This window comes from Lepidochelys olivacea (assembly GCF_965140295.1).
Source record: "Lepidochelys olivacea isolate rLepOli2 genome assembly, chromosome: 21".
Taxonomy (NCBI): Eukaryota; Metazoa; Chordata; order Testudines; family Cheloniidae; genus Lepidochelys; species Lepidochelys olivacea.
Window position 1 is genome coordinate 8,312,602 of NC_140431.1, and position 27,971 is coordinate 8,340,572.

Consider the following 27,971-nt stretch of genomic DNA (forward strand, 5'->3'; position numbering starts at 1 on the left):
AAATCACTGCCTCGGTTTCCCCAACTGCAGAATGGGGGAGGGCTAGTGATATGGACTGCCTCTGCAGGCCGTCAGATGAAAGGTAGGGAATGCCTGACTCTCTCTTGCAGTCTTGCAAAGCTGAGCCTTGAATGGGACAGGGAGGGTGGGGGGAGCTGGAAGAGAAGTGCCAGCCGCCCAGTGCACCCTGACCATATCATGTTGTGTATTTCTGAGTTTCTGCACAAGATGCCACCAGTGAGAAACCTGGAGAGCCCAGGAATCAATGCAGCAGTGGCAGCTGTGAGGAGTGTTTTCTGACATGCACCCCAGAGGGCTCACCTGCAGTGCAGGCTGGTCTTGAATTTATACTAGCTGCTAATAATCCATCAGTCCTCAGAGGAGTGGCAGGGAAGAGGCAGCCCACAATGAGTCACAAAGGAGGGACAGGGGTGAAACACCTATCCACAGGTGAGCCAGCTTCCACCATAGCCACCTTGTCCCAAAGCCCTGGCAGTCTGGGAATCCTTGCTTGTCAGCATGCTGGCCATTTTGAACTGCATGACAATGCTGCAGGCAGAACTCAGACCACAAACTGTAGGTCCTTGCCCCTTGAACTAAGAGAGAATCTCTATTAGCCTTGCAGGGCCCCGGACACACAGTTGGACAGTTCTGATTCTGATCAGTAGAGGGCAGGGGTATACATACATGCAGGGCTCATTGGCTATCTTGTGTTTGTAGCGGAGGTGTGGGCCCAGGCAGCTCAATGAACCAAGCTTGGCTCTGGTACATCTTTCATTCATGTAGGACCCAAGGACGCCATAGCCAGCCTGCTCACTTCAGCCAGCTTTCCAAGAGGAAAGAAAAGCCCTTGGCTACCTTCTTGCTCTGCTCCCTCTGCACAGAGCCCCCAGCTCTCACTCCCAGCCCTCTCTGTTCCCATCCGATCCCTTTTATAGTCTTCTGGGCTTCCCAGCACTGCTGCCCTATAAGTCTTGTCCTCAGCATAAGCCTCTCTGGTTCTTCCACTACCCAGAGGAACAACGTTCGCCCCTTCCCTGCTAGCGTCTGGGAAGGATCCGTGCTCCCTGTCAGCGCCCTGTGGCATTTTCTATGTCACGAGTGTTGTGCTTTAGGTTTCTAACAGGCCTAATGCGATGCTGCTAATAATACCTTCCCTTTCTATAGCATCATCCATCCTGAAGCTATTTACTGTGTTGAATCAAGGAGTCATTTCACTTCCGGGATTGAAAGGTAAAGCTGCTGGTTAGCAGTGCGGAGTAACACTATGACACCGTGCAGGACAAGAAGCAAAGGAGAATGGTGTATCCAGCTGAATGTACCTGGCGGATTTTTGGTAGGTGACATGTAATCCTCTGAAGTGGAGTTTGGACAGGAGACTGCTGGAGCACCGGTCAAAAATGGTCAATGTTCTTCCCAAAAAGGAAAAAAAATCAAGATTTTACATCACAATTTTATTTGATCGAAAATGAAATTCTTTTGTTTTCCCCCTTTTCTCTTTGTTTCTCTATTGGAAGAGAAAGGGAGGAAAAGACCAGAAATGTTTCCATTTGTGGCTTTTTCATTGAAAACTCAGAAAATTGGCATGAAAGAAAAAAAATGTCATGAAAATGTTCTTTGAAATAAAAAAACCATTTCATTTAAAAAAAGACACTTTCAATGAAATATGTTGTCCAGATCTATACTAGGCATAACAATACTTAATAAGCATTTTTCATCCTCCATATCCTTACAAAGATTATGTTATGAACCCCAGGATGAAGCTCAGTATTTTGATTAAAAAGAAAAGGAGGACTTGTGGCACCTTAGAGACTAACAAATTTATTTGAGCATAAGCTTAAGCTTTCGTGAGCTACAGCTCACTTCATCGGATGCCACAAGTACTCCCTTTCTTTTTGCGAATACAGACTAATACGGCTGCTACTCTGAAACCAGTATTTTGATTGCGCTTTTACAGATCAGGGAGCAAGGAACCCAGAAGGGAAGCAACTAGGTTATTATTAATTGTTAATTATTTGCATTTCCTAGAAGCCCCAGTCACAGACCAGGGTCTCATAGTGGTACAAACACAGAACACAAAGATGGTCCCTGCTCAACAGCCATAGATTCCAAGGCCGAAAAGGACCCTTCTGATTGTCTAGTCTGACCTCCTGCATAATCCAGGCCTGGGAACTTCCCCACAATAATTCCTGTTCGAATTAGAGAAGATCTTTTAGAAAATCATCCTGTCTTGATTTAAAAATTGCCCTTGATGGAGACTCCACCACAACCCCTGGTAATTGTTCCAGTGATTAATTGCCACCCTCAGTGTTACAAATTTGCACCTTCTTTCCGGTCTGAATTTGTCTAGCTCAAACTCCAGCCACTGGATCTTGTTAGACCTTTGTCCACTAGACTGAAGATCCCATTATCAAAGTTTTGTTCCCTAGAACAGGGTCAGAGTAGAGAATAGAACCCACAAGTCCTGGCTCCCAGTCTAGTATTTGGCCGCCCTGGGCAATGCCTTTCTCACTCCCCAGGGGCCTATGGAAAAAGCCATGGATTGTGAGTGGAAAGATGTATAAACAGGGCAAAACACTGCCCTGCCGGAAACCAGTGGAAGTTAGCCGGTGACTTCAAAGGGGATGGGATTTGACTTTGTATGGGGAGCGTACTCCTGCCGTTGGCAGCGCTACTAACCACTATAGACAATCACACGCTAAAGCAAACTGGTGCCAGGAGCCAGTTAAGCGTGATAAATAAAACTGTTATCAGAGGCCTTCTCAGCACGCAGGGCAGGGACGTGGCCCATCCTCTGTGGCAGCATTTAGAGGCAATTTCTAAGCCGGAGGGCTTTGGCTAGGATGTAACTCAGCCCTGATTTTTCCATCCAGCCATTGATTTTCATTTGACCAATATTTCCAGCTGATTACATCTGTGCTCAGGATGGGGTGGGGGGGCTGCAGCCACACGCTGGGTCTCGAGGGATGCACGTGCGGGCACCGGTATCTACTGATTAAGGACCATTTCTGTCGCACTCCTTTTTTCCCCCCTGCATCTTGATGTTGGCTTTGCAAGCTGGCAGTTGGGCTTAGAGCCTGGACCCCCCAGCTTCTCCAGTACCTATCCCAGGACACTTGTCAATCCAAACAGCCTCCACTCTGCTCTGGGCCAGGGCATTCTGTGGGCCACGCTCCAGGATTGAACAAAGGGAATGCAGCGTGGCAATCCTGCAGCCTCTCCTTCCTCTCTGCCCACCCTTTCCAGCTCCTGCCATCACATCAGTTTCTGGCCCCTTGCAGGAGAGAAATACCCCCTCGAGGAAAATGATCATTCAGGCTTGCCAAAGGAGTGGCTGAGGACTAGGAAGTGCTGGCAGAGCACTTCAGGGGAAGCCCTGGCAGAGAAGAGACAGGGAAGGATGTTCTCGGCTTCCCTCATGCTGGTCGGGGCGGGGTGGGGGGTGTGTGAGAGGGAGAGATAGAGAGAGGGCTGGTGTCAATAGGTGCAACTCCCCTGACTTCATGGAGCTGCATGAGTGACAGCTGGGGAAGAGCTGGCCCTCAGAGATATGCTAGTCGGAGCTAATTATAGAAGGAGGGCCAGATTTGCAGGGGTGTATCCAAGAGAACACTGAAGTCACACCAGATTTCCATCCGTGTAACTGAGAGCAGAATCAGGTCCTCAGTTTGCACATCAGTTGAATCCCAAACGGCCAGTCCTCCCTTCCTTGGCATTGAATATTGGGAGTGACACTTGTCCTACGATGGCAGAATCAGGCCCTCCAGTCTGCACAAGCTGAATCCCCTCCGCCACTCAGGAGAGAGAAGTGGGCCTGTTTCTGAGCCCCCTGCCCACCACAGAACCAGATCGAATCCCCCCAATCTCAAGGGAGTTATTCCAGACCTTTCACAGTGGGAGCAAGAACAGCCCTGAGCCTGGTCTCCAGACTGGAGATGAGTCACACTGGACAATGCTGACCCAAGAGGGGAGGGGGGCCAAGAGACCAGGACAGGGCTGAGGATCACAGGCCAGAGTGAACACACTACTCAGCTTCCCTGACCTCTGCTGTTTTATTGCATCAGACTCTGAGCAGGTGTCCTGGTCCGGAGAGCATTGCACTCACCCTGGTCTCATAAGGGCAAGGACCAGCAGGCCCTGCATCACATCACAGCCGCAGCCTGGGGGCGTGTCGCAGGGTAGCTGGGCCCTGGACAGAGCCTAAGCCAAGCCCCCTGGACCAGAGCAGGTGAACCCAATCCAGCCACTAAAAGAGGGCAGGGCTACACCTGAGCCTATAAAGGGTTGCCCGTGGGCAGCTGTGTGTGGAAAGGCTGCACCCTGGTTAGGGGCAGCTAGGCTGGAGTGCTGGTGGGGGTCCCTGGAGCAGGGGGTCTGTGGCTGCAGCTGGGGAGCAGAGCTGACTGGAGCTGGAATGCTAGAGACCCCTGGGAAGGGCGGCCTGGAAGCCAAGCACTGAGTTAAGGCTGTTTTCAGTTGGTTTGAAAACCTCTGTTGAAGAAATAAAGCTGCTTGAGTGAAACTGGGTGTGGCTGTGCGCGCTTTGGAGTGGGGGAGAAGCCTGGCCTGGTGACAGGGAGTAATGAGTGGGTGGCAGGGGGTTGTGACACCCACCCCCCCCGCAACTGCTGTATGGCTGGGTCTCTACTGGGCAGGAGGGAGGGGCTGGGTGTGGAACTGGTGGAGAGCCACTTCACTGGGACCAGCCCTAATATACCTTTCCCCAGCAGCGACTCCAAGAGGAGGAGGTCATTTGTGCCTGATGAAGGCATGTAGTGATGGGTGCCTGGGGCAGGGATTCTTGATGCTGCCACTGACTCCCTGTGTGACCTTGGGTAAGTCACTGCCCCTCTCTGTGCCTCAGTTTCCCTGCAATGGGGTGCTAATCCCCCTTTCCTCCACTACACAAAGTGTCGCAAGGCCCCTGGCTGGTAGGCAGCATGAGCCAAGGACAAACTCCACTTTCCTCCCTGGCTTGTGGACATGCTTCTTGCTGCTTTGGAGGCTCTGGGGTTTAATGATGCGTTGGGGGCAGGGGATAGTTAGGTGGAGAGTGGGGTGGATGCTGAGGGGCCCATATGGAAATTCTTCTTCTAGAGAGTGGCAGGACGCTGAGCTGGCATGAGACTGGAAGCTCACTGAGACATCGGCTGTTCGAGCCAAGCAATCAATATGTGAAAATGCAGTCCAGGCGAGGAAGGTGACCTTGAGAGGCAGCGAGAGAGGGAGAGGAGAGTTGTGTGAAATGCAAAAGGAGATGGCTTATGGGGGAGGAGGGGAGTGAGAGACAGGGACAGACAGTCCCTGTTCTCCGCATATCTGCCTCTCTGCCTGCTGCATACACGTGAGTGCAAGGGGGTGGGGGACTGGGAGTGCTGAGGTGAGAGCAAAGTGGGGCTGGGCAGAGGTGGAAGGCTGGGGGGTGGTGGTGCATATGTGAGAAATCTGGCCCCATATGTTTCTGCAGGTGTACATTGGTGCAGATGTATGTGCCCCATGCATGTTTCCCTGTGCCTTCATATACATCCACAGGCTTGCATGACTCTCTGTGCATTGCTGAAGTGAGGGATGGACTAATACCTGCAGGTCGTGTCTAGCCTATCCCCTGCCAGTGCACAGTTGCTCCCTGGAGTCTACTTTCTAGAGCTCTGTCCACTTTAATTTCAAAGGTCTGAAGCGATGGGACCTGTTTCCCATGGGGGAGACTATTCTGCAGCCTGATAGCCATAACTGTTAGCAAACGTTTCCTGAGATCCGAGCTACCGCTTCCCTTGCTCAGGTCCATCCCCATTATTTTCAATTATGTGCCCCTTAAACCTTCTCCCTCGTTGATGATGGCATCCATCCAGGGCTGGCAAGGTCCCACACTGAGCGGTTGTTTGGCCTAACTAGATGCTTACAGTTCTTTCAATCTTCCTTCACCAGTCAAGCCCTCTGGATACTTAACTGTTTTCTGCTGGTAACTTGCAATGATTAGTGTGTGTGTTCCTGACTCTGTAGGCACATGTGTCTGAGCATTTCTAGATGTGCGTGTCTTGTATGTATGTGTCCTTGCATGGTGTGAATGCAAGTGTGTGTCTGTGTCCCCGTACAGGCTGTGTCACCGGCGTGACTCAAATCCAAGCCAGCACCGAGGCCCAAGATGTGAGGTCATTTTGAGAGCAGCGTGCGCCCTGGGGTCTAGTGGTAGGAGTGGGGCCCTTCAAGCCGTGTACTGAGTGGGAAATTGATGAGTTGTGATTCAAGCACCGTCCAGCCTAGGGGAGCAGCAACCCTTGTGAAGCTGTTCATCAGAGGAGGTGTCTGAGTCCAGGTGCTGAACGGGCCCGGGAGCGAGCAGCTCTGCAGTCTAGGTCCAGGGTTGGGTCCCCAGGTCCGGATGCAGAAGTAGAGCCGGCGCTGAGCACGGATCCAGTCTAGATGGGGAGGAGGCACCTTGGTGCTGAACATGAACCAGAGTTTTCTCTCTCAGGTGTGGAGGCAGTGGGGTGGGTGACCTGCTGTAGCTAGCGCCCTGGCAGATCCCAGCGTATGTTGTCCTGGCATCAAGGAGCCTGAGACTGGGCTGAGAATTCACACACCGTCCCCATTCCCAACATGGAGACTCCTTGACTCAGGCTGTGTTGTATCCCCCTGAAACTGGCATCAAAAAAATTCCTTGGGGGTCGCCGGTCAACGCGTCCCTGATTCAGCCTCGGGGGGGAACCTCTCCATGTTCTGCAGGGTCTGTACCATGGGTTCCACCCCTTTGATTGTGTCTCCCCGGATCAGACTCAGGGCACCACACCTGGATTGAGCTCCTGTTTTCCGAGAGAGGACTCCCTACCCCACCCCATCTCCATGGCTTTCTGGGTTCATGCCTCTATGATCCTGCCTGTCTTGTCCGTTGGCAGGATTAAGCCACCTGTATTTGGGCATCTGGGGAAAGCCTGGAGGAATCTGACCCATGGGCGGGAAATGAGAGAGCAGGCCTGGTGCTGGTGCTTCCATCTCACGGGGTTGGAATGGCTCCAACCTGAATGCACAGGAATAGCCAGCATGGACAGAGAGCTCAACCCCCTCCCCACCCAGCTCCCAGACAGCTTGGCAGCGTCCACAGCCTCAGAGTCCATTCATCTCTCAAGCATCCTCCCATCCTCTGCATTAGGCAAATAATGCCCCCGCTCCACACACACAATCCCAGCAAGAGTAAAATAACGTGGGCAGACATCCAGCGGGGGGCGCTATCCTGTTCATTGCACTGAATGCAGCATGTATGATCACCTGCCCTGTGGGAGGTGGCGTAGGTGGACCTCTCAGAGACAAGGGACAGGCTCCTGAGACCAGAGTGGCCAAACTGGAGGAGCTAAGGAAGACAGAGACAGAGGAGGCCAGGGGGTCATGGCCCCTTCACTTTTATAGCCCTTCCCCTTTTTCCTGGTTGTAAGCGCAAGCAATGGGGGAGATGGGGTGAAGAAGAGGAAGAGGGGGATGAGGCCTCAGGGGAAGGGGTGGCCTGGGGGTGGGGCCTTGGGGAGAATGGGTGGCATGGGGGCGGGGGCAGGGCCTTGGGGAGTAGGGATGGGATGGGGCAGCCTGGGGGCAGGGACTTGGGGAGAAGGGATGGTGTGAGGGCAGGGGCTTGGGGAGAAAGGATGGCACAAGGACAGGGCTTCAGGGGGAAGGGGCAGCATGGGGAAGTGGGGCCAAGGTTTGCCTGCCAGTGGGCCATGGTCTGGGTGCCGGTGGCCCCCCCACTTTTAGGGACCTTCTGCCACTTCTGGACAGAGAGGTGTATAAACAAGACTTTCCGGGACACAGTAGAGCGGTCCCACTCCTGTCTGACAGTCTCTATGCTACTGGCAAGGATGAAGGTCTCAGAGAAGGAGAGTATCAAGCTGCAGCAGAGGGAAATGATCCAGGATATCCCCTGGCTCTGAGGAAACAGAGAGAGTTGGGTTTGCGGTGACTGGGAGAACTGCATGGTGAATTGTTTGTCTAGTGTGAAGATGGCAGACCTCTCAAGACATCTGGACAGACTATTCTGCAGGGCTGGGGAGCAGCTGGTGGTCATGGTACATGTAGGTGCCAGTGACATAGGGAAAGATAGGAGAGAGGTCCTGGAGGTCAAATTTAGGCTGCTAAGTAAAAGATTAAAGTCCAGGAACTCCGTGATAGTATTCTCTGAAATGTATCGAGTTCAATGCACAGAGCTAGTTAGACAGGCACAGCCGCAGGATCTCAATATGTGGATGAGATGATGGTGTTTGGAGAAGAAATTTGGGTTTATTAGGAACTGGGTACCCTTCTGGGAAAGCAGGAGCCTATACAGGAAGGATGGGCTTCATCTAAACCAAAACAGCCCCAGATTGCTGGCATGTAAAATGTAAAAGGCAGTAGAGGAGTTTGTAAACTAAGTGCTGGGGAAAGCCGACAGGAGCCCGTGGTTCAGACAGAGACATCCCTTAGGGGAGGATTTATTAAAGGAGATGCTCTATATCAATGGCTTTCAACCTTTCCAGACTACTATGCCCCCTTCAGGAGTCTGCTTTGTCTTGTGTATCCCAAGTTTAACCTGACTTAAAAAAAACAGACATAAAAATAGAAGTGTGTACCAGCACACTATTACAGAAAAATTGCTGACGTTCTCACTTTTACCATATCATTATAAAACAAATCAACTGGAATACAAACATTGTACTTCCATTGCAGTGTATAGTACTTAGAGCAGTATAAACAAGTCATTGTCTGTATGAAATTTTAGTTTGTACCAACTTCGCTCATGCTTTTTATGTAGCCTGCTATAAAACTAGGCAAATATCTAGGCAAGCTGACGTATCCCCTGGAAGACCTCTGAGTACCCCCGGGGTACATGTACCCCTGGCTGAGAACCACTGCTCTATATCTTAGTAAAGAGGAGAGGATAGAAGTTGATAAAGTAGAGGTGGGAACTGAAGAGAAACAGTCAAATATAATCCATTCAATTACATCACAGGAAGGCAGACAATTAAACATTGACAAATTTTCTGAGCGCTTGTATACAAATGCAAGAAGTCTAAATACTAAGATGGGTGCACTTGAGTGCCTGGTATTACATGAGGATACTGATATAACAGGCAGCAGAGAAACTTGGTGGAACAATGAGATTCTGTGGCCTGCATTGTGCAGGAGGTCAGACTAGATGATCATAATGGTCCCTTCTGACCTAAATATCTATGAATCTATGGGATATGGTAATCCTGGAGTACAAAATGCATAGCAATGGCAGAGTAGGTTGCACTGTTGCACGAGTGACACTGTACAGTCATAGAAATATAGGACCGGAAGGGACCTTGAAGGACATCAAGTCCCGTCCCTTGCACTGAGGCAGAACTAAGTATTATCTAGCCCATCCCTGACAGGTGTTTGTCTAACCTGCTCTTAAAAACCTCCAAGGACAGAGATTCCACAGCCTCCCTAGGCAATCTATCTGTTCCAGTGCTTAACTACCCTGACTGTTAGGAAGTTTTTTCTGATGTCTAACCTAAGCCACTCTTGCTGCAATTTAAGCCCATTGCTTCTTGTCCTGTCCTCAGTGGTTAAGGAGAACAATTTATCACCCTCCTCTTTATATCAAACTCTTGCATACTTGAAGACTGTTATGTCTCCCCCCCCCGTCTTCTTTTCTTGAGACTAAACAAACCACATTTTTTCAATCTTTTCTCGTGAGTCATGTTTTCTAGACCTTTAATCATTTTTGCTGATCTCCTCTGGACTTCCTCCAATTTGTCCACATCTTTCCCAAAGTGTGGTGCCCAGAACAGACCCAGCACTCCAGTTACAGCCCTGTCCATGCTGAGTAGAGCTGCAGGATTATTTCTCATGTCGTGCTTACAACACTCCGGCCAAGGATGTCTGCTTTTCTTCTTCTTTTTTTTTTGGTTTTTTTGCAGCAGTATTACACTGACAACTGATATTTAGCTTTTGATCCACTATTACCTCCAGATCTTTTTCTACAGTACTCCTTCCTAGGCAGTCATTTCTCATTTTGTATTTGTGTACTTGGATTATTCCTTGCTAAGAGTAGTACTTTGCATTTGTCCTTATTGAATTTCATTCTCTTTATTTCAGACCATTTCTCCGGCTTGTCAAATCAGTTTGAAATCGAATCCTGTCCTCCAAAGTCCTTGAGACCTCTCCCAGCTTGGTATCCTCTGCAAACTTTATAAGCGTACTCTTGATGCCTTATCATTTGTGAAGATATTGAACAGACCTGGACCCAGGACAGATCCCCCCACGGGACTCCACTTGATATGCTTTTCCAGCTTGACTGTGAACCACTGATAACTACTCTGTAAGTCCATTTGTCCAACCAGTTGCGCCCCCACCTTTATAGTAGATTTGTCTATTGCTCTAGTTTGCTGATGAGAAGGTCATGTGAGACAGTATCAAAAGCTTTGCTAAAGTGAAATACATGAAAGAAAGCAGTGTAAAACAGAGTAAATATTGTAAATGAATCAACAGTACCATAGAATCTGTATGGATAAAAATGTCAGTGTTTGACTGAAACTGTGAAATGCGCAGGTTGATTAGAGCGGCTACAGAAACTGAAAACTCAGTAACAATGGGGGATTACAACCATCCCCAGATTAACTGGGTACATGTCACCTCAGGAGTAAACAGTGAGGTGGTAAAGTTTGAAGATGATACAAAATTACTTAGGATAGTTAAGTTCAAAGCTGACTGTGAAGAGTTACAAAGGAATCTCACAAAACTGGGTGACTGGGAAACAAAATGTCCTTTATCTACTAGATGTGGTGATGCCAGCTGAATTTGGAACTTCTGCAAACTTTCCTGTTGAAGCGGTTCCACTTAATTATTCATTGGGGCATGTTTAGGGCTAGGATCACTCTGTAGCCCAATGGTTGGGTGCTTGCTTAGGAAGTGGGAGATCCCTGAAATTTCTGGTTCAAATCCTGCCTCTGCCCCTTAAGAAGGGGTTGGAATGAGGACATCCTATCTCCCAGGTGACCAGTGAGATGGGAAATTCCTGTTTAAGTCCCCTCTCCTTTGCAGGAGGCCCTTGTCTTCCAGGCAAAAGGAGGGGGCTTGAACAGGGGTCTCTCACCTCTTAGGGGGGAGGTGGGGTTGGTGGGGTGGGGTGGAGGGGAGGTGGGGTGGTTGGGCGGGGGGTAGGGGGGTTGGGCAGGGCGGGGGGTGGAGGGAGGAGGGGTGGTCCCTGGGATGTAGGAGCTCCTCGTTCCAGTCCCTTCGCGGAGAAGGGATTGGAACTGGGATCTCCTACAGCCTAGGCGGGAGTCCAACCAGCGGGGGCGAAAGAGTGATTCAGCTTTTGCTGGGGCTGGGGGCCACTAAATATTAAAGTAAAAGCTGCTGCTCAGACAGCAACGCCCTCTTCAAAGATTTCTTCCATCTCAGGCCCTGGGGACTTGAACCAAGGACTCCAGTATCCCAGGAGAGAGCCCTCACCACTAGGCTATAGAGGGCTTCTTGCTTTCATGTCTTCGTTTGTTCCAATTACTATTGAGTTAAAGTGGACCAGCTTCAAGAGGAAAAGTAAGCACCCTCCCAACTGACCAGCACCCCTCTCACCAGCCAGAGGAGTGACTTGAACCAAGGACTCCAGTATCCCAGGAGAGAGCCCTCGCCACTAGGCTATAGAGGGCTTCTTGCTTTTATGTCTTCGTTTGTTCCAATTACTATTGAGTTAAAGTGGACCAGCTTCAAGAGGAAAAGTAAGCACCCTCCCAACTGACCAGCACCCCTCTCACCAGCCAGAGGAGTGACTTGAACCAAGGACTCCAGTATCCCAGGAGAGAGCCCTCGCCACTAGGCTATAGAGGGCTTCTTGCTTTTGTGTCTTGGTTTGGCCCAATTACTATTGAGTTAAAGTGGACCAGCTTCAAGAGGAAAAGTGAGTACCCTCCCAACTGACCAGCATCCCTCTCAGCAGCTGGAGGAGTGAATTGAACCAAGGTCTCCAACATCCCAGGAGAGAGCCCTCGCCACTAGGCTATAGAGGGCTTCTTGCTTTCATGTCTTCGTTTGTTCCAATTACTATTGAGTTAAAGTGGACCAGCTTCAAGAAGAAAAGTTTCCATGAGCACCTTATGGAAATCCCTCTTTTCAGGGGGTAGACAGAGGAGCTGAACCAAGCTCATTAGGATCCCAGGTGACCACTCTAACCACTGGACTAGAGAGGACTTCTCTGCTGCTTTTGGCCAAATCAATAGTTAATTAAAGTGGAAAGCTGGCCTGAGCTTCCTGCTCAAATCCACTCACCTTATTAGGCAGGAGAAATTGAACCAAGATCTTCAACAGCCCACAAGAGTGCCCTACTCCCTGTCCTCTACAGGGCTTCTTACACTCACCTCTTGTTTTGGCCTAATTAATATTTAATTAAAGTGGAATAACTTCAACAAGAAAAACTGAGGATGCTCCCTGCTGAAATCCCGTCTCGTCAGCCCCTAGTGGGAGGAATTGAATCAGGAGTTCATGGCGGATAGGTCCCACAGTGGCTAATAGCCAAAAGGATCAGGGCCATAACTCCATGCTCTGGACATCCTGGAACTTCTGACTGCTAGAAACTGGGAGTGGATGAAAAGGGATCACTAGATAATTGCCTTGTTCTGCTCATTCACACTGAAGTATCTGGTGCTGGCCACTGTTGGCAAACACAATAATGGGCTAGATGGACCATTGGTCTGACCCAGTATGGCTGGTCTTATGACGCTCCTCTCATCTGCTGGGGAGCCCTGCTACAGTGCCTAGGTCTGTGACCTCAAAGGCTGTATGGCGGAGAGGTCTTTGCCTGGATGGCAGCTGCTGCCTACATGCACCAGAGGTTGGCTGAGACTAGTGCACCCTTCGCACTGTGGCTGTCACTACGGGACGGTGCTGTGCCTGGTGCTGTGCCTGGGGGGGGCCCCCCCTTGAGCTGTGGAGAACTAGAGGAGCCAGCACCCAGCCCAAAATGCCAGCAGCTCATACTGGCACGGCACCGAATGTGATGCTCAGGCCAGCGTGCGTCCAGAGGCAGGGAGCTTCACCCCCACATGGACCACTGCCCTTGTCTGCTAACGGGTGCCCTTTGACAGGGGATGTGAGCACAATCCCAATGGGCCAGGATAACCAGCCCATTGCCAAGAAACCAGCCTCGTCCTTAGTAATGCCCTGCAGTCCGTTGTCCAACACCCTCGGTGTAATGCATGGCCTTTGAGTGGCGTGTCGCGGCCTAGAGGTCGGGCCAAGAGTGTAACTGCCCACTGCTGTCTGATTTTAGAAGGCGCAGGTTTCTGGGCCTGGCTCCCCTAATGCAGGTGAGCGTTATTTAGTGTTTGTATCAGTTATCTGCAGCAGGTGGGTTGGTGCCAGACCTTCAAATCCCCCTCCAATCCCTCTAGGCCAGAGGTTCTCAAACTGGGGATTGGGACCCCTCAGGGGGTCACAAGGTTATTACACCAGGGGGGGTCGCGAGCTGACAGCCTCCACACCAAACCCTGCTTTGCCTCCAGCATTTATAATGGTGTTAAATATATTTTAAAGTGTTTTTAATTGATAAGGGGGGGGGGGTTGCACTCAGAGGCTGGCTATGTTAAAGGGGTCACCAGTACAAAAGTTTGAGAACCTCTGTACTAGGCCGTTCTGGGAAAGGCAGCCAAGCAGTGGTTTGTATAAATTTAGTGGCTGCAATTGGGAAACTGGGAACTACTTTTCTCCATGCTCCTCTTTGGCTTCAGCTCTTTCCCCACCTTCCCATCCTCAGCCTCCCAGAACTCATGATCCATGAGAGCTGCAGGGTTTCCCAGCAACCAGGAATTTGTGCTCAGCGCTATTAACTGAAGGACAGGTATGTGGGCAGTAGCTCACCAGTCTCATTTAATGTAGCCCATGGGTTTAAATGATAAGGCAAAGCAGAAGGGAGACAAGGAGCAGATAGGTCAGCAAGGCACAGGGATGCGTGGGTCTTGACACATATTCTGTTGCACCCTCTAGTGGGGTGAAAGTGAAAGCTGGCGAGAATACAGCTAAAGTTGGATGATTCCATCTTTGCTGGATCTGAGCCTAACTGGCCCCCTCTATTCAGCCCTTTGGCTATAAAAGCAAGTAACATACAAGATGCTTGAGGACAGTGCTTAGATATTATGGTGGTGGATGCTGAAAAAACCCATAGATAGATGTTTTCAGAGCACGGCATGACAGCATAATCTGCCAACCCTGGCACTTTAGAGAAGAGAACAGCAGCCATTCCTCCAAGTTCCTCTTTTATCTGCCCACCTAGAAACTTGGGGTGTCAAAATAGGACTCACATCTGAGTGGCCCTGCTTTGTGTTTTGCATAATAAGAATGCAGCTGAGAAGGCTAATTTTGTACAATCAAAGCCGTTCCCCGGGCTCCTGCCTGCCTGCCATTTGTAAGTGCAAAATGACATTTTTTGTATATGCATCAGATAACCGTGCATCTAAGGGGCAAGCTTTAAAAAAGCCACAGCTGAACTGGGCATCAAATGGGCATTTTTGCGCATGCCTAAAGCAATGTCACATCTTGTGCCCGTGTTTTGCGCACACAAAGGAGGAGGGTGCGGAGGGACAACGTGAACGATAGAATTTTTGAAAACTGGGAGCGTGCCGTAAGACGTTTACTTCCCAAATTCCCTCGCCTGGCCTGGAGGATGGAGGCTGAGTTCAGAGGTTTCAGTTCAGTGTTTTGGCTTCTCCATGTGCATGGCATCGCTCTCACAGGATGTGCGTTTATTGCACATGTATAAAGATAGAGATGCTGAATAAGCTCTATTTAAAGTATTCCCCAAGTGGACAGCTCTCTTCTGATTTCAGAAGTTAGGGAACACAACACACGCTATATTTTAAATACATTGATTTGATTCAGGCCTCTTTTAAAGGCCTCAAAACTCCCTCCCTCCCACTGCCTGTTTGGATCAGCTTTGAGACCTAAGCTTTGGGTGGAGCTGTGCATCGGGGAGCCTATGACTGGAAATGCAGGTCAGGATCCAAGTGACCGAGGTCCAGCCAGGAGGGAATCCAGGGTTCGTTCCCTTGAAAGCTTTGCCCATCACTGCCCACACCACAATGCTCATGGACGAGCTGCTGTGCCTGATGGGGGTGGCCAGCAGGTCATTTTGTTTTAAACAATCTACAGAATGAGTTTTTAAACCTTTTTCATTTTATTAGGGCTACTCTCGGCCTGGGGCATCCTTCACGCTGGCACACATGGACTGAGAACTCAATAAAATCCTCGCATCCAGCACCCCCTGGCCATTTTAACACAGAACGCGGTATCCTTAGCCTAACTAGACTTCTAAACCCATGTTAGCTCGTCTATGCTCACATTGCAGCTTAAACCCTAGTCTAGACAAGGCCGCTGGGGCTGAGATGAGCAAGGGAGAAGGGCAAATACCATATGGCCCAACAGGACAGCCAGGCATGGAGCTCTTAACTTGTGGGTCCAGGGCAGCCTTCTCCCAAGAGCAGTTTCCATCATAGGTGCTCCCGTGGGGGCTGTCTGGCAGGCTCAGTAGAAGTGGCCCGTGGGTAGCCGAGGCAGACAGAAGTAGGCGTCAGGGAAGAGGCTCAGGTTGATGGGGTTGCGGTCCAGGCGGATGTCCTCCAGGGCCCAGCGGATGTGACTGTGGTCCTGGCTGTCACAGAACGTGTCTTTGTGCATGGTTTGGATGTTGTTGTTCTAGCCGGGAAGACAACATTAAACGGTGGGGGGAAGGGGCAAGGTGGGGTAGTGGGTTTGTGCATTAATTGTCCCTGGCTAGTATGAGACTTTGCTTCTGTTAGACTGGGGCTCAAACTAGATTTGGCCCGCAGGTGTAATGAGCCTCAACCCAGACACTCATGGATACATCCTTTAACCACTGGCTAGTTTGATACCATTGACAGGTGACTCCAATGCCAGAATGACAGTGGGACCTGCAGGATTGAGATCTACCAGCAAAGGCAGGAAGGGGCTGGAATAGCGGAGGGGGCACCAGTCAGGACTGAGGGGCACTGGCAGAGCTGGGTGTACTCAGGGGGCCCAGCATTGGACGAGCTGTGGGGAGAAGGAGGTGCACAGTGAGGTCTGTGCCAGGGGACATTAGAACTGGGACATTGTGAGAGAGAGGATCTCGCCCCACACCCACCTGCACGATACCTGTCTCTAGCCAGAGCTCTCCGTCCCTTGACTGCAAGGGCAGCAAAATTCAAAAGCAAATGCAAAATCAAAGAGTGGCTGTAACTTTAAGGGACCATCACCCAGTCTGGCTGGGTGCCCTTGCTTGACTCGGTCACTGCCTCACCTGCAGGTGCAGGGACCGCAGGCCCTCGGGCAGGGGCACTGGGATATAGTCCAGCTTGTTATCAGACAGGTGGAGAAACTGCAGCTTCTTCAGGTCCTGCAGAAACACAGGTGAATGCATCAGCCCTCGCCCTGCCCAGCCCCCTCACACACCAAGGCTCAGCAGGGTGGGGCGGAACTCACAGCTTTACTGAACAGAACATGCTGCTCTCATGCTTGCATGGGATTGTCCCATCCCAGCAAACACTGGAAAAGCTGGGGGTGGCACTTTGGGCTTTGGCTGTTCCCAAGCCCCAGTCAGCTTCTCTATACAGAACATCTGGGTTATTTCTGTGGTATAAAGGGGTAGGAATCAGAGCCAGGTAGGCCTAGCAGAGGGTTGAATTGACCCAGGGTATGTCTACACTGCGGAGTAAGCCCATGGTTACAGAACTCAAGTTAGCAGCCCCTGGGTTTGTTAATCTAGGGGCTTGAGTGTCTACACTTATTATGTGGGCCCAAATCCAACCCCAGGTTAGGAATTGTTGAACCCTGGGTCCCAACCTGGGCTGACGTGCCTACACTGCATTATACGGGTCCAAATCCAACATGGGAAAACTTGACTGTCCAGAGGATAAAGAAAGCCAGCTTGTGGGATTGTGGGCTACTGCTGGTGGACTCCCAGAACACGAGCCCAGTGGGGTTGCATCTACACTGCAAAGCAATAGCGCATGAACCCTGGGTCCCGGTTTGACTCAGGCTCGGACCTTCCACCCCTGTACAGTCCTGAAACCCGGAGTCTGAGCGATGGGTTAGTGCGATTTGTGTGGAGATAGGAGGGGGGTTTGGCTTGAGTCGGAGTTCAAACCCTGAGCTTATCTTGCAGTGTAGATATACCCCAAGAGACGCTCAGTCCTCTTGGAGGGTGGAAAAGAAGCTGTGAAATTTAGGGACCCCTTTTGGAATCTTGGGGCGGCCACCAGCCACTGAGCACAGACTCACCCTGAAGGCTTCAGGTCTGACACCGGAGCTCTGGATCCTATTGAGCCGGGCATCGAGCCGCACAATGCTGCTGGGCAATGCGGGCAGCGCAGTCAGCCTGTTCTCGGCGAGGATGAGCTCTTGCAGGGTGCTCAGCAGCCGGAAGGAGTCCTCGCCCACCCAGGAGATGAAGTTGCTAGTCAGATCTATTCGCTTCAGCTTCTCTGATGGAGGGGAGGATAGAGATTCTGCCTTCACAAACCCTTGCCATCGCTCACAACAGTGCTGAGCAATAATTAGGGGCTAGGCCTGGCCAGAGCCGTAGGAGAAAAAGCCAGCACTCCAGCAAACAGAACTAGAATGAACCAGGTCCTCAGCTGGTGTAAATGAACATAGCTCCATTGAACTCAATGAGCCAATGCCAATCTATGCCAGCTAAACTCAATCTAGCACCTAACACAACAGGCCAATATCCTGACTATGGTGGCTGGATGCAGCTCCAATAGAAATGTGAAATACATTTATGTCTTTGTTATTATTATTCCTCCCAGGGCCAGATTTTCAAGGCCTCAGCATCCCCTCTCAGGGACAGGTTTTCAGAGGAGCTCAGCATCCATTTAAGGGCCTAAATCAGAGCAAGGTTTTCAAATATGTACAGCACCCAGCAGGTCCCATTTTAACAGTGCCCAGCCCCCCAGACATAATGACAGGTTTCAGAGTAGCAGCCGTGTTAGTCTGTATCCGCAAAAAGAAAAGGAGGACTTGTGGCACCATAGAGACTGAGCTTATGCTCAAATAAATTTGTTAGTCTGTAAGGTGCCACAAGTCCTCCTTTTCTTTTAGCCCCCCAAACATGCACATACTGTGCTGAGAGCCTCTGCAAGCCCCAGCTCACAGTTTGCTAGCTAGTCCTGCAATCTTAAGGCTCCAACAGCTTTGGCAGGGTCCATTCCATTGACTAGCACTGGGTGCAATTCCTTCCTGCAGGAAAGGAGGGATTTTAAAGCTACAGGGCTCCTATTCCAGCCAGCCAAGGGGGGAGGATTGTGCAACACCACTGTCCTGCCTCTAGAGGGACCCGTTTAGGAGATCTCCAGGGCTGGGCAAAACCCAGCCAGTTTGCTTCACAGGGCATGAAGGGATAACTGTTTTCTCTGGGTTTTAACCATGTACAAAACTGCCGCCCCCCCACATTTTGAGTTCAAACTAGCGTGGAACAGATTCACATGCTGTGCAAGCCGTCCGGGGGGCTGGAACCATTTGTACAGTGGGGGTGCTGAGAGCCACTGAACCAAACTGTAAACCCTGCATATGATGGAAACCGCTTCAAGCCAGGGGGTGCAGCAGCACCCCTAGTTCCCGCTGTAAATGGGGGCACCTGGATCGGCACCATTGCACTCATGGCTTTTCCATTTCCAACATCTATGAGCCCTGCAACGTTCTGATGTTACAATCAGAGAGTTCTTGGCCCCTCCAGTTCCTAGACCCGACCAGCTCCTTGGAAAGCGGGGAAGAAATGATCTTCCAGCACTCACTCTAACTGGGCTTTTCCATCTCCAACATCTATGAGCCCTGCAATGTTCTGATGTTACAACCAGAGAGTTCTTGGCCCTTCCAGTTCCTAGACCCGACCAGGACTTGCTGTACCGGGACTTTAATAAACAGCAGCATTGGTGCAGTGCAGTGTTAAGGGCTCCCATTCCCCCTCCTGGGAACAGTCTGCATTTGGCTCCCTGATTCTGCGCCTGCAGATGGTTGGGGCCGCGTGTGAGAGAGGCAGCCATGTCCCGGCCTGGCCTTTCCCCCCATTGATGCCCTTACATGCCACTCAGCAGGAAGGCAGAAGCCCTAAATTAAACTGTATAGAGGGGTGTGGATGAACCACTGACATGACTGGGGCTTGTATGCCCAGGACTTGGGGCTAAAGCCAGCTCTGGTGTCTATAGGCCTGGCTCCCATTGGTGCCATGGGGAGTGGCATCTGTGTACACCTCCAATTGTACCTGATGCCCAAGGAGCAGGTCTGAGCCCCCTGTTGTGGCCACGCAGTTGGTTGGGAGGACTCTAAACCTGCCTAGGGAGGATTCAGTGTCAGATTGGATCTGGACTCAGCCTAAACATTGTACGAATCTGGAACAGGACCCAGTGTGACAGCTGAACAGGACTCTGGGATACAAGGGGCATCCTCTTCCCTCAGGCAGCTCTGCAATGGATCCACTTAACCCCTGCCCCCAACTCCCTGGGAGCCAGTGCAAAGTTTCCCCACCCCACTCGGCGTGGGGGAGGGCAGCGGGCAGGGCCCCGGCTCCACATACTCAGCCTGGCGAAGTCACTGGCTTGGATGCGGCTGATGCGGTTGAAGCGGGCGTAGAGGTACGTGGTCTCCAGGGGCAGCGGCGGGATCTGTTCCAGCTCGGCATCGTCGCAGTACACGGAGGTGCTAAGGCACACGCAGACCAGGCAGGTGGGCAGACCTGGGGCAGGGAGAGCCGGAGCAGTCAGCCAGCAGCAACGAGCAGGGCTTGGGGGTATTAAATGTAACCTCCGATTGGTGCCAGGATGGGGGGCCAGATTCTCAGCTGGCCTAGCTCCACTAAAGACAACAGAACTCAGCTGGCTTACTGCAGTGGAGGATCTGGCCCAACACCCCATGCTGTGGGTTAGCAGCAGAACCTGGAGCCTTTTGAAACACCCCTGATTCTGGGGTTCGTTGCAGACTCCGAGGCCAGACCACGTGCAACTAGTGGGACCAGATGTCCTGATATGAGGGGTCTGTCTTATATATGCAACTATACCCTCCCCCCACCCTTCGAAAAAAAACGTGTCCTGATTTTTCACACTTGCTATCTGGTCACATTATGTGCAGCATAAGACTAGCTTGGGCCCAGGAACCTTTCTGACGGAGATGGACCCAAAGCCAAGCCCTGGAGCCAACTCCTCCAGAATTTCAGGTGACCCAAAATCAACCAGCCGTGCAGAGCTGGAGCCTGGGGAACCCCCCTTCCCGATCCCAGACCAGAACTTTGGAAGAGTCAAAGAAGAGCCCAGCCCCTGGGAATCCAGGCCTGGACTTCGGGAGTTCAGCAGGTGCTGTGCTGTTCCCCAGGTAGCGCTGGAAGGGTCCCTAAAGCTCAGTCTGTTCTCATACGTTCTATTTTCAAGTGAACCTGGAATGGCCGTGCATTGCAGGGACGGTCAGAGCGCCTTGGGGGAGGGCAGCCTGGACAGGGACTGCCCAGCCCCTACCTGCGCTGTACCAGCTATGTAGATACACAGAGGGCTTTGGTCTCCAGGGCTGTCAGGCCAGCTCCTTCCACCAAGCGCTAAGTTCAGAGGAAAACAAAACAAGCAAAAAATCAAACCACGAGAAAGGCCAGGAACAACCAGCCAAAAGAGCTGCTTAAAAACAAATCAGCTCTGGCCAAATCTCGCCCCGGGGGGTGCAGCTCCACCAAACATAGCAGCAGTACACCAGGGATCTGTTTGGCCCTTCTGCACTGCCAGAGATGAAACAAAAGGAAACCGTTTGCATCAAGCAAACATCTGATTCCCCTACGTCTGGAACTAGACCCTGCTCAGCCAGGCAAAGTGGCAGGGTGACAAGATTTCTGGCACCAATTAAAACTGTGTTGGGTGTTTTTTGTTTTGTTTTTCCTCTCTTTTTCCTCTTCTCCCCCCAGAGTGTGCACGAGACTCCGAATCTATTAGTGGGGGAGTTCAAAGCATAAAGGCAACAATTTCCCTGAGCCTACTACGTAATTTGTCCCAGTTCGGAGTGACAGAAAATGAATAAAGATATTTATCCCTCGCTGCAGGATTTTAATTGTCACTAATCTAATTGCTACTCTATCCGACTGTCGCAACATCTCTGCTCGTTGAAGCGCTGCGGCTTTGCTGGTGTTCTCGTTGCTGTGAAGCGATTCCTTTCTGACACCCTCTCGCCCGCCGTTTGATATGGGAGACGCCCCAACCATGTTCCTCACGCAGGGCAAATACTTGGCTCCTGGACAGGGGATGGTCTGCTCACCCTCGCGTCCTTCCGCCAGCGCCTCTCAGCTCCCAGGGTCACTCGCTGCTTCTCTCTCTCTCCTCCCATCAGTCCTGCCGCCCCACGCAGGGATGGGTCTGCCTCTGGGCTAGAGGCCTCAGAGATTCCCCACGACATGCTGGGAAGGGAATGCCTCCATCCCACTCATTTCCAAAGCCCTCTCTGGCCTACATTGAGAGGGGCTTTCTCTGTACCCCTCACCCCCATGCTGAGAGAAGGCTCTTTCCAGACTGCCGTCATTGCTCGTGGTATTTGGAGACCTATTCTCCTGTGAGCAAATCCCCCATGCTGCAGCATTACCCCAGAAGACCAAGTGACGAGGGCTGGTCTCTCACTCACCCTGTTCGGTTATGGACCCGAACAGACCTGGCCCGACAGGCTTGGTCGTGGGGGATGTTGGGGGTGGCCTCCTGGGTGCTTCGGTTGGCACAGCTCTCGTGCTCATGACGCCCTCTAGACGCTGGGTTGGAGGAGCCAACGTACCAACCTCAATCTGCAAAGACAGGGCAAGGGGCATCACGGCACCGAGCACAGGATGCGGGGCTGCGCTCCCGTTAAAGCATTGATCAGTCACTGACTCCTCCCTCGCCCCGCCCAGCTCACACCTCCACTGGGGAGGGGCAGAAGGTGGCACAGGGCAGGTTGGAGGGCTACAGCAGTGATATACCTGAAATAGCCAACGTCTAGGGTAGGCAGGCACCCAATCCCATTGAAACGCACCCAACTCCCTTTGGCTCTGCTGAAGACCCCCAAGTGCAAGAGGTAACGGAGCGCTCCATGCAGCCTCAATACCAGTCACGTCTCGCATTCACACGGCGCCTTTCCTCTCCATGCCTGCAACTCTGCGAGCCGAATTCGGCGGGGATGGGTAAGGGCAAGTGGCTGTGTATAAGGGAGGCTAACACCATCTCGCGGCGGCTCTTTGCTGAGTCCAAGCTGATGTAACGTGCATGCTGCAGGGCCCTGGAGCACACGTCCTCAGTTTAGCCTCAGCCCTTATTTTGGCCCCGCTGATCAGCTCAGTGACGCCAATGGGAGTTTTGCAGAGGACTCCAGCGAGAGCAGGGTCAGCCCCTGTACACTGGAACAACCGCACCGCTTCTGAAATGCAGCCACCCTCCTGTGAGGGAGCAGCATGCCCTGGTCGTCTGACACACAGCATCCAGCAATGAAGCACGGGGCAGGGAGTGAATTGAAAGAGAATGCCATGTGCAAGGGAATGTGCAGAGACCAGGTCAGCTCCTCAGCTAGGGTCAATCCACCTAACTCTGTTGATGGCACTGGGATCCTGCTGACTGATGCCAGCGGAGACTCTGGCTCGGGGACTTAGGGAAGCAGGGTAGAACTACCCACCAGCTAGGTTAGCGCCCCTACCCTGGAGCAGCCTGCCACGGATAACAGGGATAACAGGGTTAAAAAAAGAACTAGATAAGTTCATGGAGGATAGGTCCATCAATGGCTATTAGCCAGGTTGGGCAGGGATGGTGTCCCTAGCCTCTGTTTGCCAGAAGCTGGGAACAGGCAACAGGGAATGGATCTCTTGATGGTCTGTTCTGTTCACTCCCTCTGGGGCACCTGGCATTGGCCACTGTCAGAAGACAGGATACTGGGCTAGATGGACCTTTGGTCTGACCCAGCATGGCCGATCTTATGGATCTTTCGCAATACCACTGCTTCACTCTGCCGTAGCCTCTTTAAGCCAAGTACATTTGATAATAAGTCTTCACAACCCCTCTGTAAACATGATTATTTCCAGCTTACACAGGGGCAAGCTGAGGCATGGAGAGGTTGATGTGATTTGCCCAAGGCCATGCAATAAGTCATTGGCAGAACTAGGAATTGGCAATAGGATTGCTGCTAACCAGGATCAGGATCTCACTACCAGACAATGCTATCTCCTAGTGTGGTCAAGACCTCAGTGCTAACTGTTAGGGGAAAGCTGGTTCTCCCTCCTGACTCAGGACTTTAGAACAAGTCTCAGACAGTGTCATACCCATTTCCTTCTGGATCCTACACTGCTGCAAGCCTCCCTATAAACCAGCTGACTAGGAGATCAGACTAGATAATCATGATGGTCCCTTCTGACATTATAATCTGTGACTCGATGAACGCTCTTCTTCATGGCTTGCAAACTGTACCAGAGAAGCACCTAGGAGAAGAGAGTGAAGTACCTAAACTGGGGAAAGTGGGGTTCTAGTCACAGCTAGACTCCTGACTCCCAGATGAAAGCGTTTCCATCCACCAAGTGCTGTGGGTGGAAGAGTGGCCAGAATGCCCCAGCCCTGGAGAGACAGGGCAGGGAACAGGAGGGACACTCGGCTCAGCGAGGGTGGTAGCACAGAAGCTACCCTGGGGATCCTAGAGAAAGGAGCTGCCTTAGGACTCCCCACAGGTGCATGAAGAAGAGTTGGCCCATGTTTCTGCTGCCCTGCTGTCTCCATCTTACCTTTGGTGCCAGGTCACTGTAGTCATAAAGCTCTTCGTAGAGGCTCGGGTCAATGATCTCTCCATAGTTGTCTAAGTCGTAGTTGGGCAGGTCCAGGTTGTCATCGGTTGCAGCGTCAGCTCTGGGCTTCTCTTCCTTCTTCTTGCCTTCTTCTTTAGATGGGGCGGCCAAGGCCAGCACCAGGGCCAGGGTGGTGACCCCCAGCAAGGCTACGCACTGCATCCCGCACCTGTGCCGAGAAAAGGGAAGCAACGAAGCATTTTTGTCACCGTTGGTCAGCTCAGTTCTGCTGTTTACAGGGCTGAGCTCGGGTCTGAGGGATGTATCCTACCTGCACAGCACAGGGCTCTGATTCCTCCCAGGAGCACCTGCCTGAGCACCTACCGGCTTAACACGCACTGGCAGGACGGTGCGGGGAACCCAGTGCTAGAACAGCAAGGGGGTGCCACGGTCTGGGAGTGAGGGGCGTTGGCAGAGCCGAGTAGCGGGAGCCCAGGGTTGGGACGGCGAGGAGTGTGGCAGGCCAGGAGTGAGGGGCGTTGGCAGAGCCGAGTAGCGGGAGCCCAGGGTTGGGACGGCGAGGAGTGTGGCAGGCCAGGAGTGAGGGGCGTTGGCAGAGCCGAGTAGCAGGAGCCCAGGGTTGGGACGGCGAGGAGTGTGGCAGGCCAGGAGTGAGGGGCGTTGGAAGAGATCAGATTCGAGGGGCACTGTGCTGGGCGAAGGGGATTCAGCAATGCAGTGGCAGGAGATGGGGTGAATGGGGAATCCAGGAATACCACAGCCAGGTATGCTGCTGGCCATGATAGCAGAGCTCTGTCAGGGATGCGAGCGGAGGTTCCCCTTTGTAAACGACAACATTTACCCCATTCATCTCAATATTTTGCAAACCCCATTGTCCGACATCCCCTGCTGTGCAGCAAAGACAGGGGCCGGACAGCAAGCCCTGCTCACTTGTGCTCAGATTTCCAAGTGCTCCGCTCCCAATGACTCTTTTCCATGAGGGCTCAGCACTGGTTGAAACACCTCAAGGAGGGCTGGGTTTGCAAAAACACCCAGCAGCGCTCAGGGTGACACGGATGGGCCAGCTTTCAGAAGGGCTGAGCTCCCTCCCAACCAGACGAGCTCTCCTGGGCCTGCAAGTGGGTGCTGAGCACTTTGGGAAACCTGGCCCAGGAAGAACTAGTTGATGTCTCTGCCCCAAATGTTTCCTCCAAGTGCTGGCAGCTGGCTTTACACCCCCACCCAACCCTTCACTTTAGCTCCTTCTACTGCACCTTCTGTTGCTCTCCTCGAGTCTCCCCGGCCTTGTCCCGGAGAACTTTAAACAGGCTTCCTCTGCAGCCGCAGAAGCAAGTGGACATGGCTTTCCTGCTGGAGAGAATCAATGGACTCTGCCTAGAGCCCCGGAGGAAATCATTACTCTCCTTTTCTTTTCAGGCTGTTTCATGCTTGAGTGCCCTGCTGTGAGGAAAGAGGCCCAGAGCTGCTGTACAGAGCGTCACCTCCCGCTCACACGCCAGATCCAACCGTACAAACAGCCTTCAAAGAACAGGCAGCTTGGAGAGAAGCTCCCCAAGTGGGGGGTTAAGACTTTTCGCTGGCCTGAACTCCTTGGCTGCAGGACGGAGAGAGGGTGTATCATGAGTTCAGGAGTAACTCTCTGCTCTTATGTGCTACTTGAGCCTGAGATCCCAAAGCTCGTGACAGAGTTGGGGGAGCGATATTCTTCCCATCGCACAGAGGGGGAAACATAAGCACAGAGGGGGGAAAGTGACCCACCCAAAGTCACACAATAGATCAGTGGCAGAGCTGGGGAGAGAACCCAGGAGTCTTGAGTCTCAAACTCCTCTGCTCTAACCACTAGATCCCAGTCCCTTCCAGAGCTAGGATACAAACTAGGACTTTGATGATCGCTCCCTAGTGAGGCTCTTCTCAGATGGACTAATGAGAACCTGCCCTGAGCCCAGTGGGCAGGACCAGAGCTTGTCTCGGCTGGACTTTGCTCTCTGCATAGCTTACAGGGTACAGTCATTGCCACCAGCTTGCGTGGTTCATATTACTGGATCCTGAGGCCCGAGTGTCAGAGCGCTTTCTTCTGCAGAGCGGTGTCCGTTAGCAGAGATGCTGGCTCATTACTGGAGCGTACATGGTAGCTTATGTTTCTGGGAGTGCACGCCCTGGGGTATGCCACACAGCCTGCACATCTGTGTGGATCCACCCCTTGGGCTAGAGCTGGGTGAACTGCATGAGATTTACCTGGCCCTGCGTGCACAGGAGCACAAACGGCTTGTGAATTATAGTCTGCCCTTCTCCCCTCAATAGACACACTGGGGGCCACACTTCCAGTTAGGTGGACAGTAGCCACGGCTGCAACGCCCCTCTGCCTGCTCAGTTTGCACACGCAGTTGCAGTAACGAGGTGAGGGTTGGGCACCTGCCCTGAAACCCGTTTTAAGAGACTGCTCCGGGAAGCAACACATATCAATTGCCTACAGAAGGCCTTCAGAGACCAGAGGACCGGAATTGCACTATGCACCTTCGATGACACTCTAGAGGTGTGACGGAGCAGGGCGGAGTGACCTGGGAATGTCGCAGGGGAGTTTTACTGGGACTGTCTGCACTGGGGTTGGGATAGCAGGGGGTGGCTTCACGGGAGGGACAATGTAACCTGAGCCAGGAGCGGGTTTGGGGGCGAGGTGACACATTTTGCTCCCGAAGCTGGACAAAGGCTGGAGGAGGAGCGGGGCGAGGCTGGGTGAGTCAGCTGGAAGGGGTTTTGAGTTGGGAGCAGACTAGGAAAACGGAGGGGACCCCAAGGCTGGGGTCTAAGCTCCCTGCCCCCCCAGAAGGACCTGTCTGAGGGGTGCTAGTTGTACCAACAAGCTCTGGGACTGTGTTCCTGTCGTCCAATAAACCTTCTGTTTTACTGGCTGGCTGAGAGTCACGGTGAAACGCAGGAAGAGGGAGGTGCAGGGCCCTGACTCCCCGACACTCCATGACAAGGGGCTACACTGTCTAACACAGGGATTTCCCGCACGGGGCTCATTCGACAAACTAAGGGCAGGACGCATGATGAAATCCAAACCTGATTAGCTCCCTCGGAAAGGGGATTCATTCCATTCAGAAGTGGCTCCCGCTTGGCTGGCAGCCCCTATTCTGAGCATGACTCAAAGCGCCTGGCCCATCTGTGCGTACACACAAACACATAAGCACCTGGGTGTACACACAAACACACACGCATGCACAAACAAACACGTCCACATGCCCATGCACTTGCAAACGCAGTATCCACACCAACACTCCCCCCCCACACACACACCATCCATACTTCCATGCAGTCGCAAACACAGCCAAGTCACACACACACACACTCAAACACACATGCAACAAACCTGGGACAACATGTACACCCATGCACGCTCACGCTTGCTTGCCACAGCTCTCTCCAGTCTATAAAAGACAGCACTGAATTGCAAACGTCCTGAAGTGAGGAGTCTGGCCCTTAATCTCAGCTAGTTTCCCACAGATCAAACCCAGCATTAAGAGAGTAATAAAAAAGCCTTTGAAAAGCACACTGCAGGCAGCCCCCATGCATTCTGCATAAAGCCCCACCCCCACAACGCCTCTGAACTGAGCATGAAAGCCCCTGAGCTCAGCTCCTTCCAGAGAAAGAGAGAGAAGGGGAGAGAGAGGCACAAGTCACAGACCTACCCCCTGGTCCCTCGGTCTGCCCTGGAAGAGCCCGAACCTCCCAGCTCCTGCAAAGCGGATGTGCTGGGACCAAAAGGGCTGTAGAGGTTTTAAGGAGGGCGAGGGGGAGGGCTGCCCTGGTTGGGGGGGGGGGTGGGAGTGTGCAGGGGATAAGCAGGAAGTGCAGCCAATCAGGGTGGTGATTATTCTAGCTGTCACCTGCCCCCCTCCCATGGTGCCCCTTGTCCAGTGCCCCCAGGGGCTAGCAGGCAGGCTCACTTACAGCTTTCTTCCCAGAGGTTGGGCTTGCTTTTAGGGCCTGCATGTTGGGATGGGGGAGGTGGCTCGGAGAGCACTTTTCTTCCCCCCTGCACAGACTTTACAGCCTGTGACCTTGGGGGGGAGGCAGAGGTGCCCTAGGGTGACATGCAGCTTGTGCAGGGGGACACATTGCACAATGCCCCACTTACACCCGTCAGGCCTAATGCTGGTCCCACCAAAGCCAGCCGGAGTTTCGCCATAAACTCCCCAGTGTCTGTATTGCACAG

General features: G+C 52.2%; 1 protein-coding gene across 6 annotated transcripts; it reads right to left on the bottom strand.

Annotated features, from left to right (window-relative positions):
- Positions 1-8,615: 8,615 nt before the first annotated feature.
- Positions 8,616-27,556, bottom strand: OPTC (opticin). Of its 6 annotated transcripts, XR_014709196.1 has the most exons (9): positions 27,445-27,530; positions 25,009-25,195; positions 23,735-23,963; positions 21,628-21,781; positions 19,556-19,714; positions 17,263-17,465; positions 16,283-16,378; positions 15,394-15,678; positions 8,616-10,418 (listed from the first exon to the last, which is right to left on the bottom strand). XR_014709196.1 is itself a non-coding variant. In XM_084611368.1 (8 exons), the coding sequence occupies exons 3-8, from the start codon at positions 23,954-23,956 to the stop codon at positions 15,508-15,510; spliced, it is 1,005 nt and encodes a 334-aa protein (XP_084467494.1). In that variant the 5' UTR covers positions 23,957-23,963; positions 25,009-25,129; positions 27,445-27,555; the 3' UTR covers positions 13,832-15,507. The 6 variants fall into 6 exon arrangements, 5 of the variants coding, with proteins under 5 accessions (XP_084467494.1, XP_084467493.1, XP_084467495.1 ...); XM_084611368.1 differs by lacking the exon at positions 8,616-10,418 and having other exon boundaries at positions 13,832-15,678; positions 25,009-25,129; positions 27,445-27,555; XM_084611367.1 differs by lacking the exon at positions 8,616-10,418 and having other exon boundaries at positions 13,832-15,678.
- Between the last annotated feature and the right edge of the window lie 415 nt (positions 27,557-27,971).

Bases quoted from the DNA above. Each gene is read 5' to 3' on its own strand.
- OPTC (XM_084611370.1), bottom strand. From the start codon at position 23,956: ATGCAGTGCGTAGCCTTGCTGGGGGTCACCACCCTGGCCCTGGTGCTG. The intron at 19,715-21,627 runs GTGAGTGAGAGA...TCCCTGCCCCAG, and splicing joins CGGGTCCATAACCGAACAGG to GTCTGCCCACCTGCCTGGTC. The intron at 16,379-17,262 runs GTGAGTCTGTGC...GTGTTTCTGCAG, and splicing joins TCAGACCTGAAGCCTTCAGG to GACCTGAAGAAGCTGCAGTT.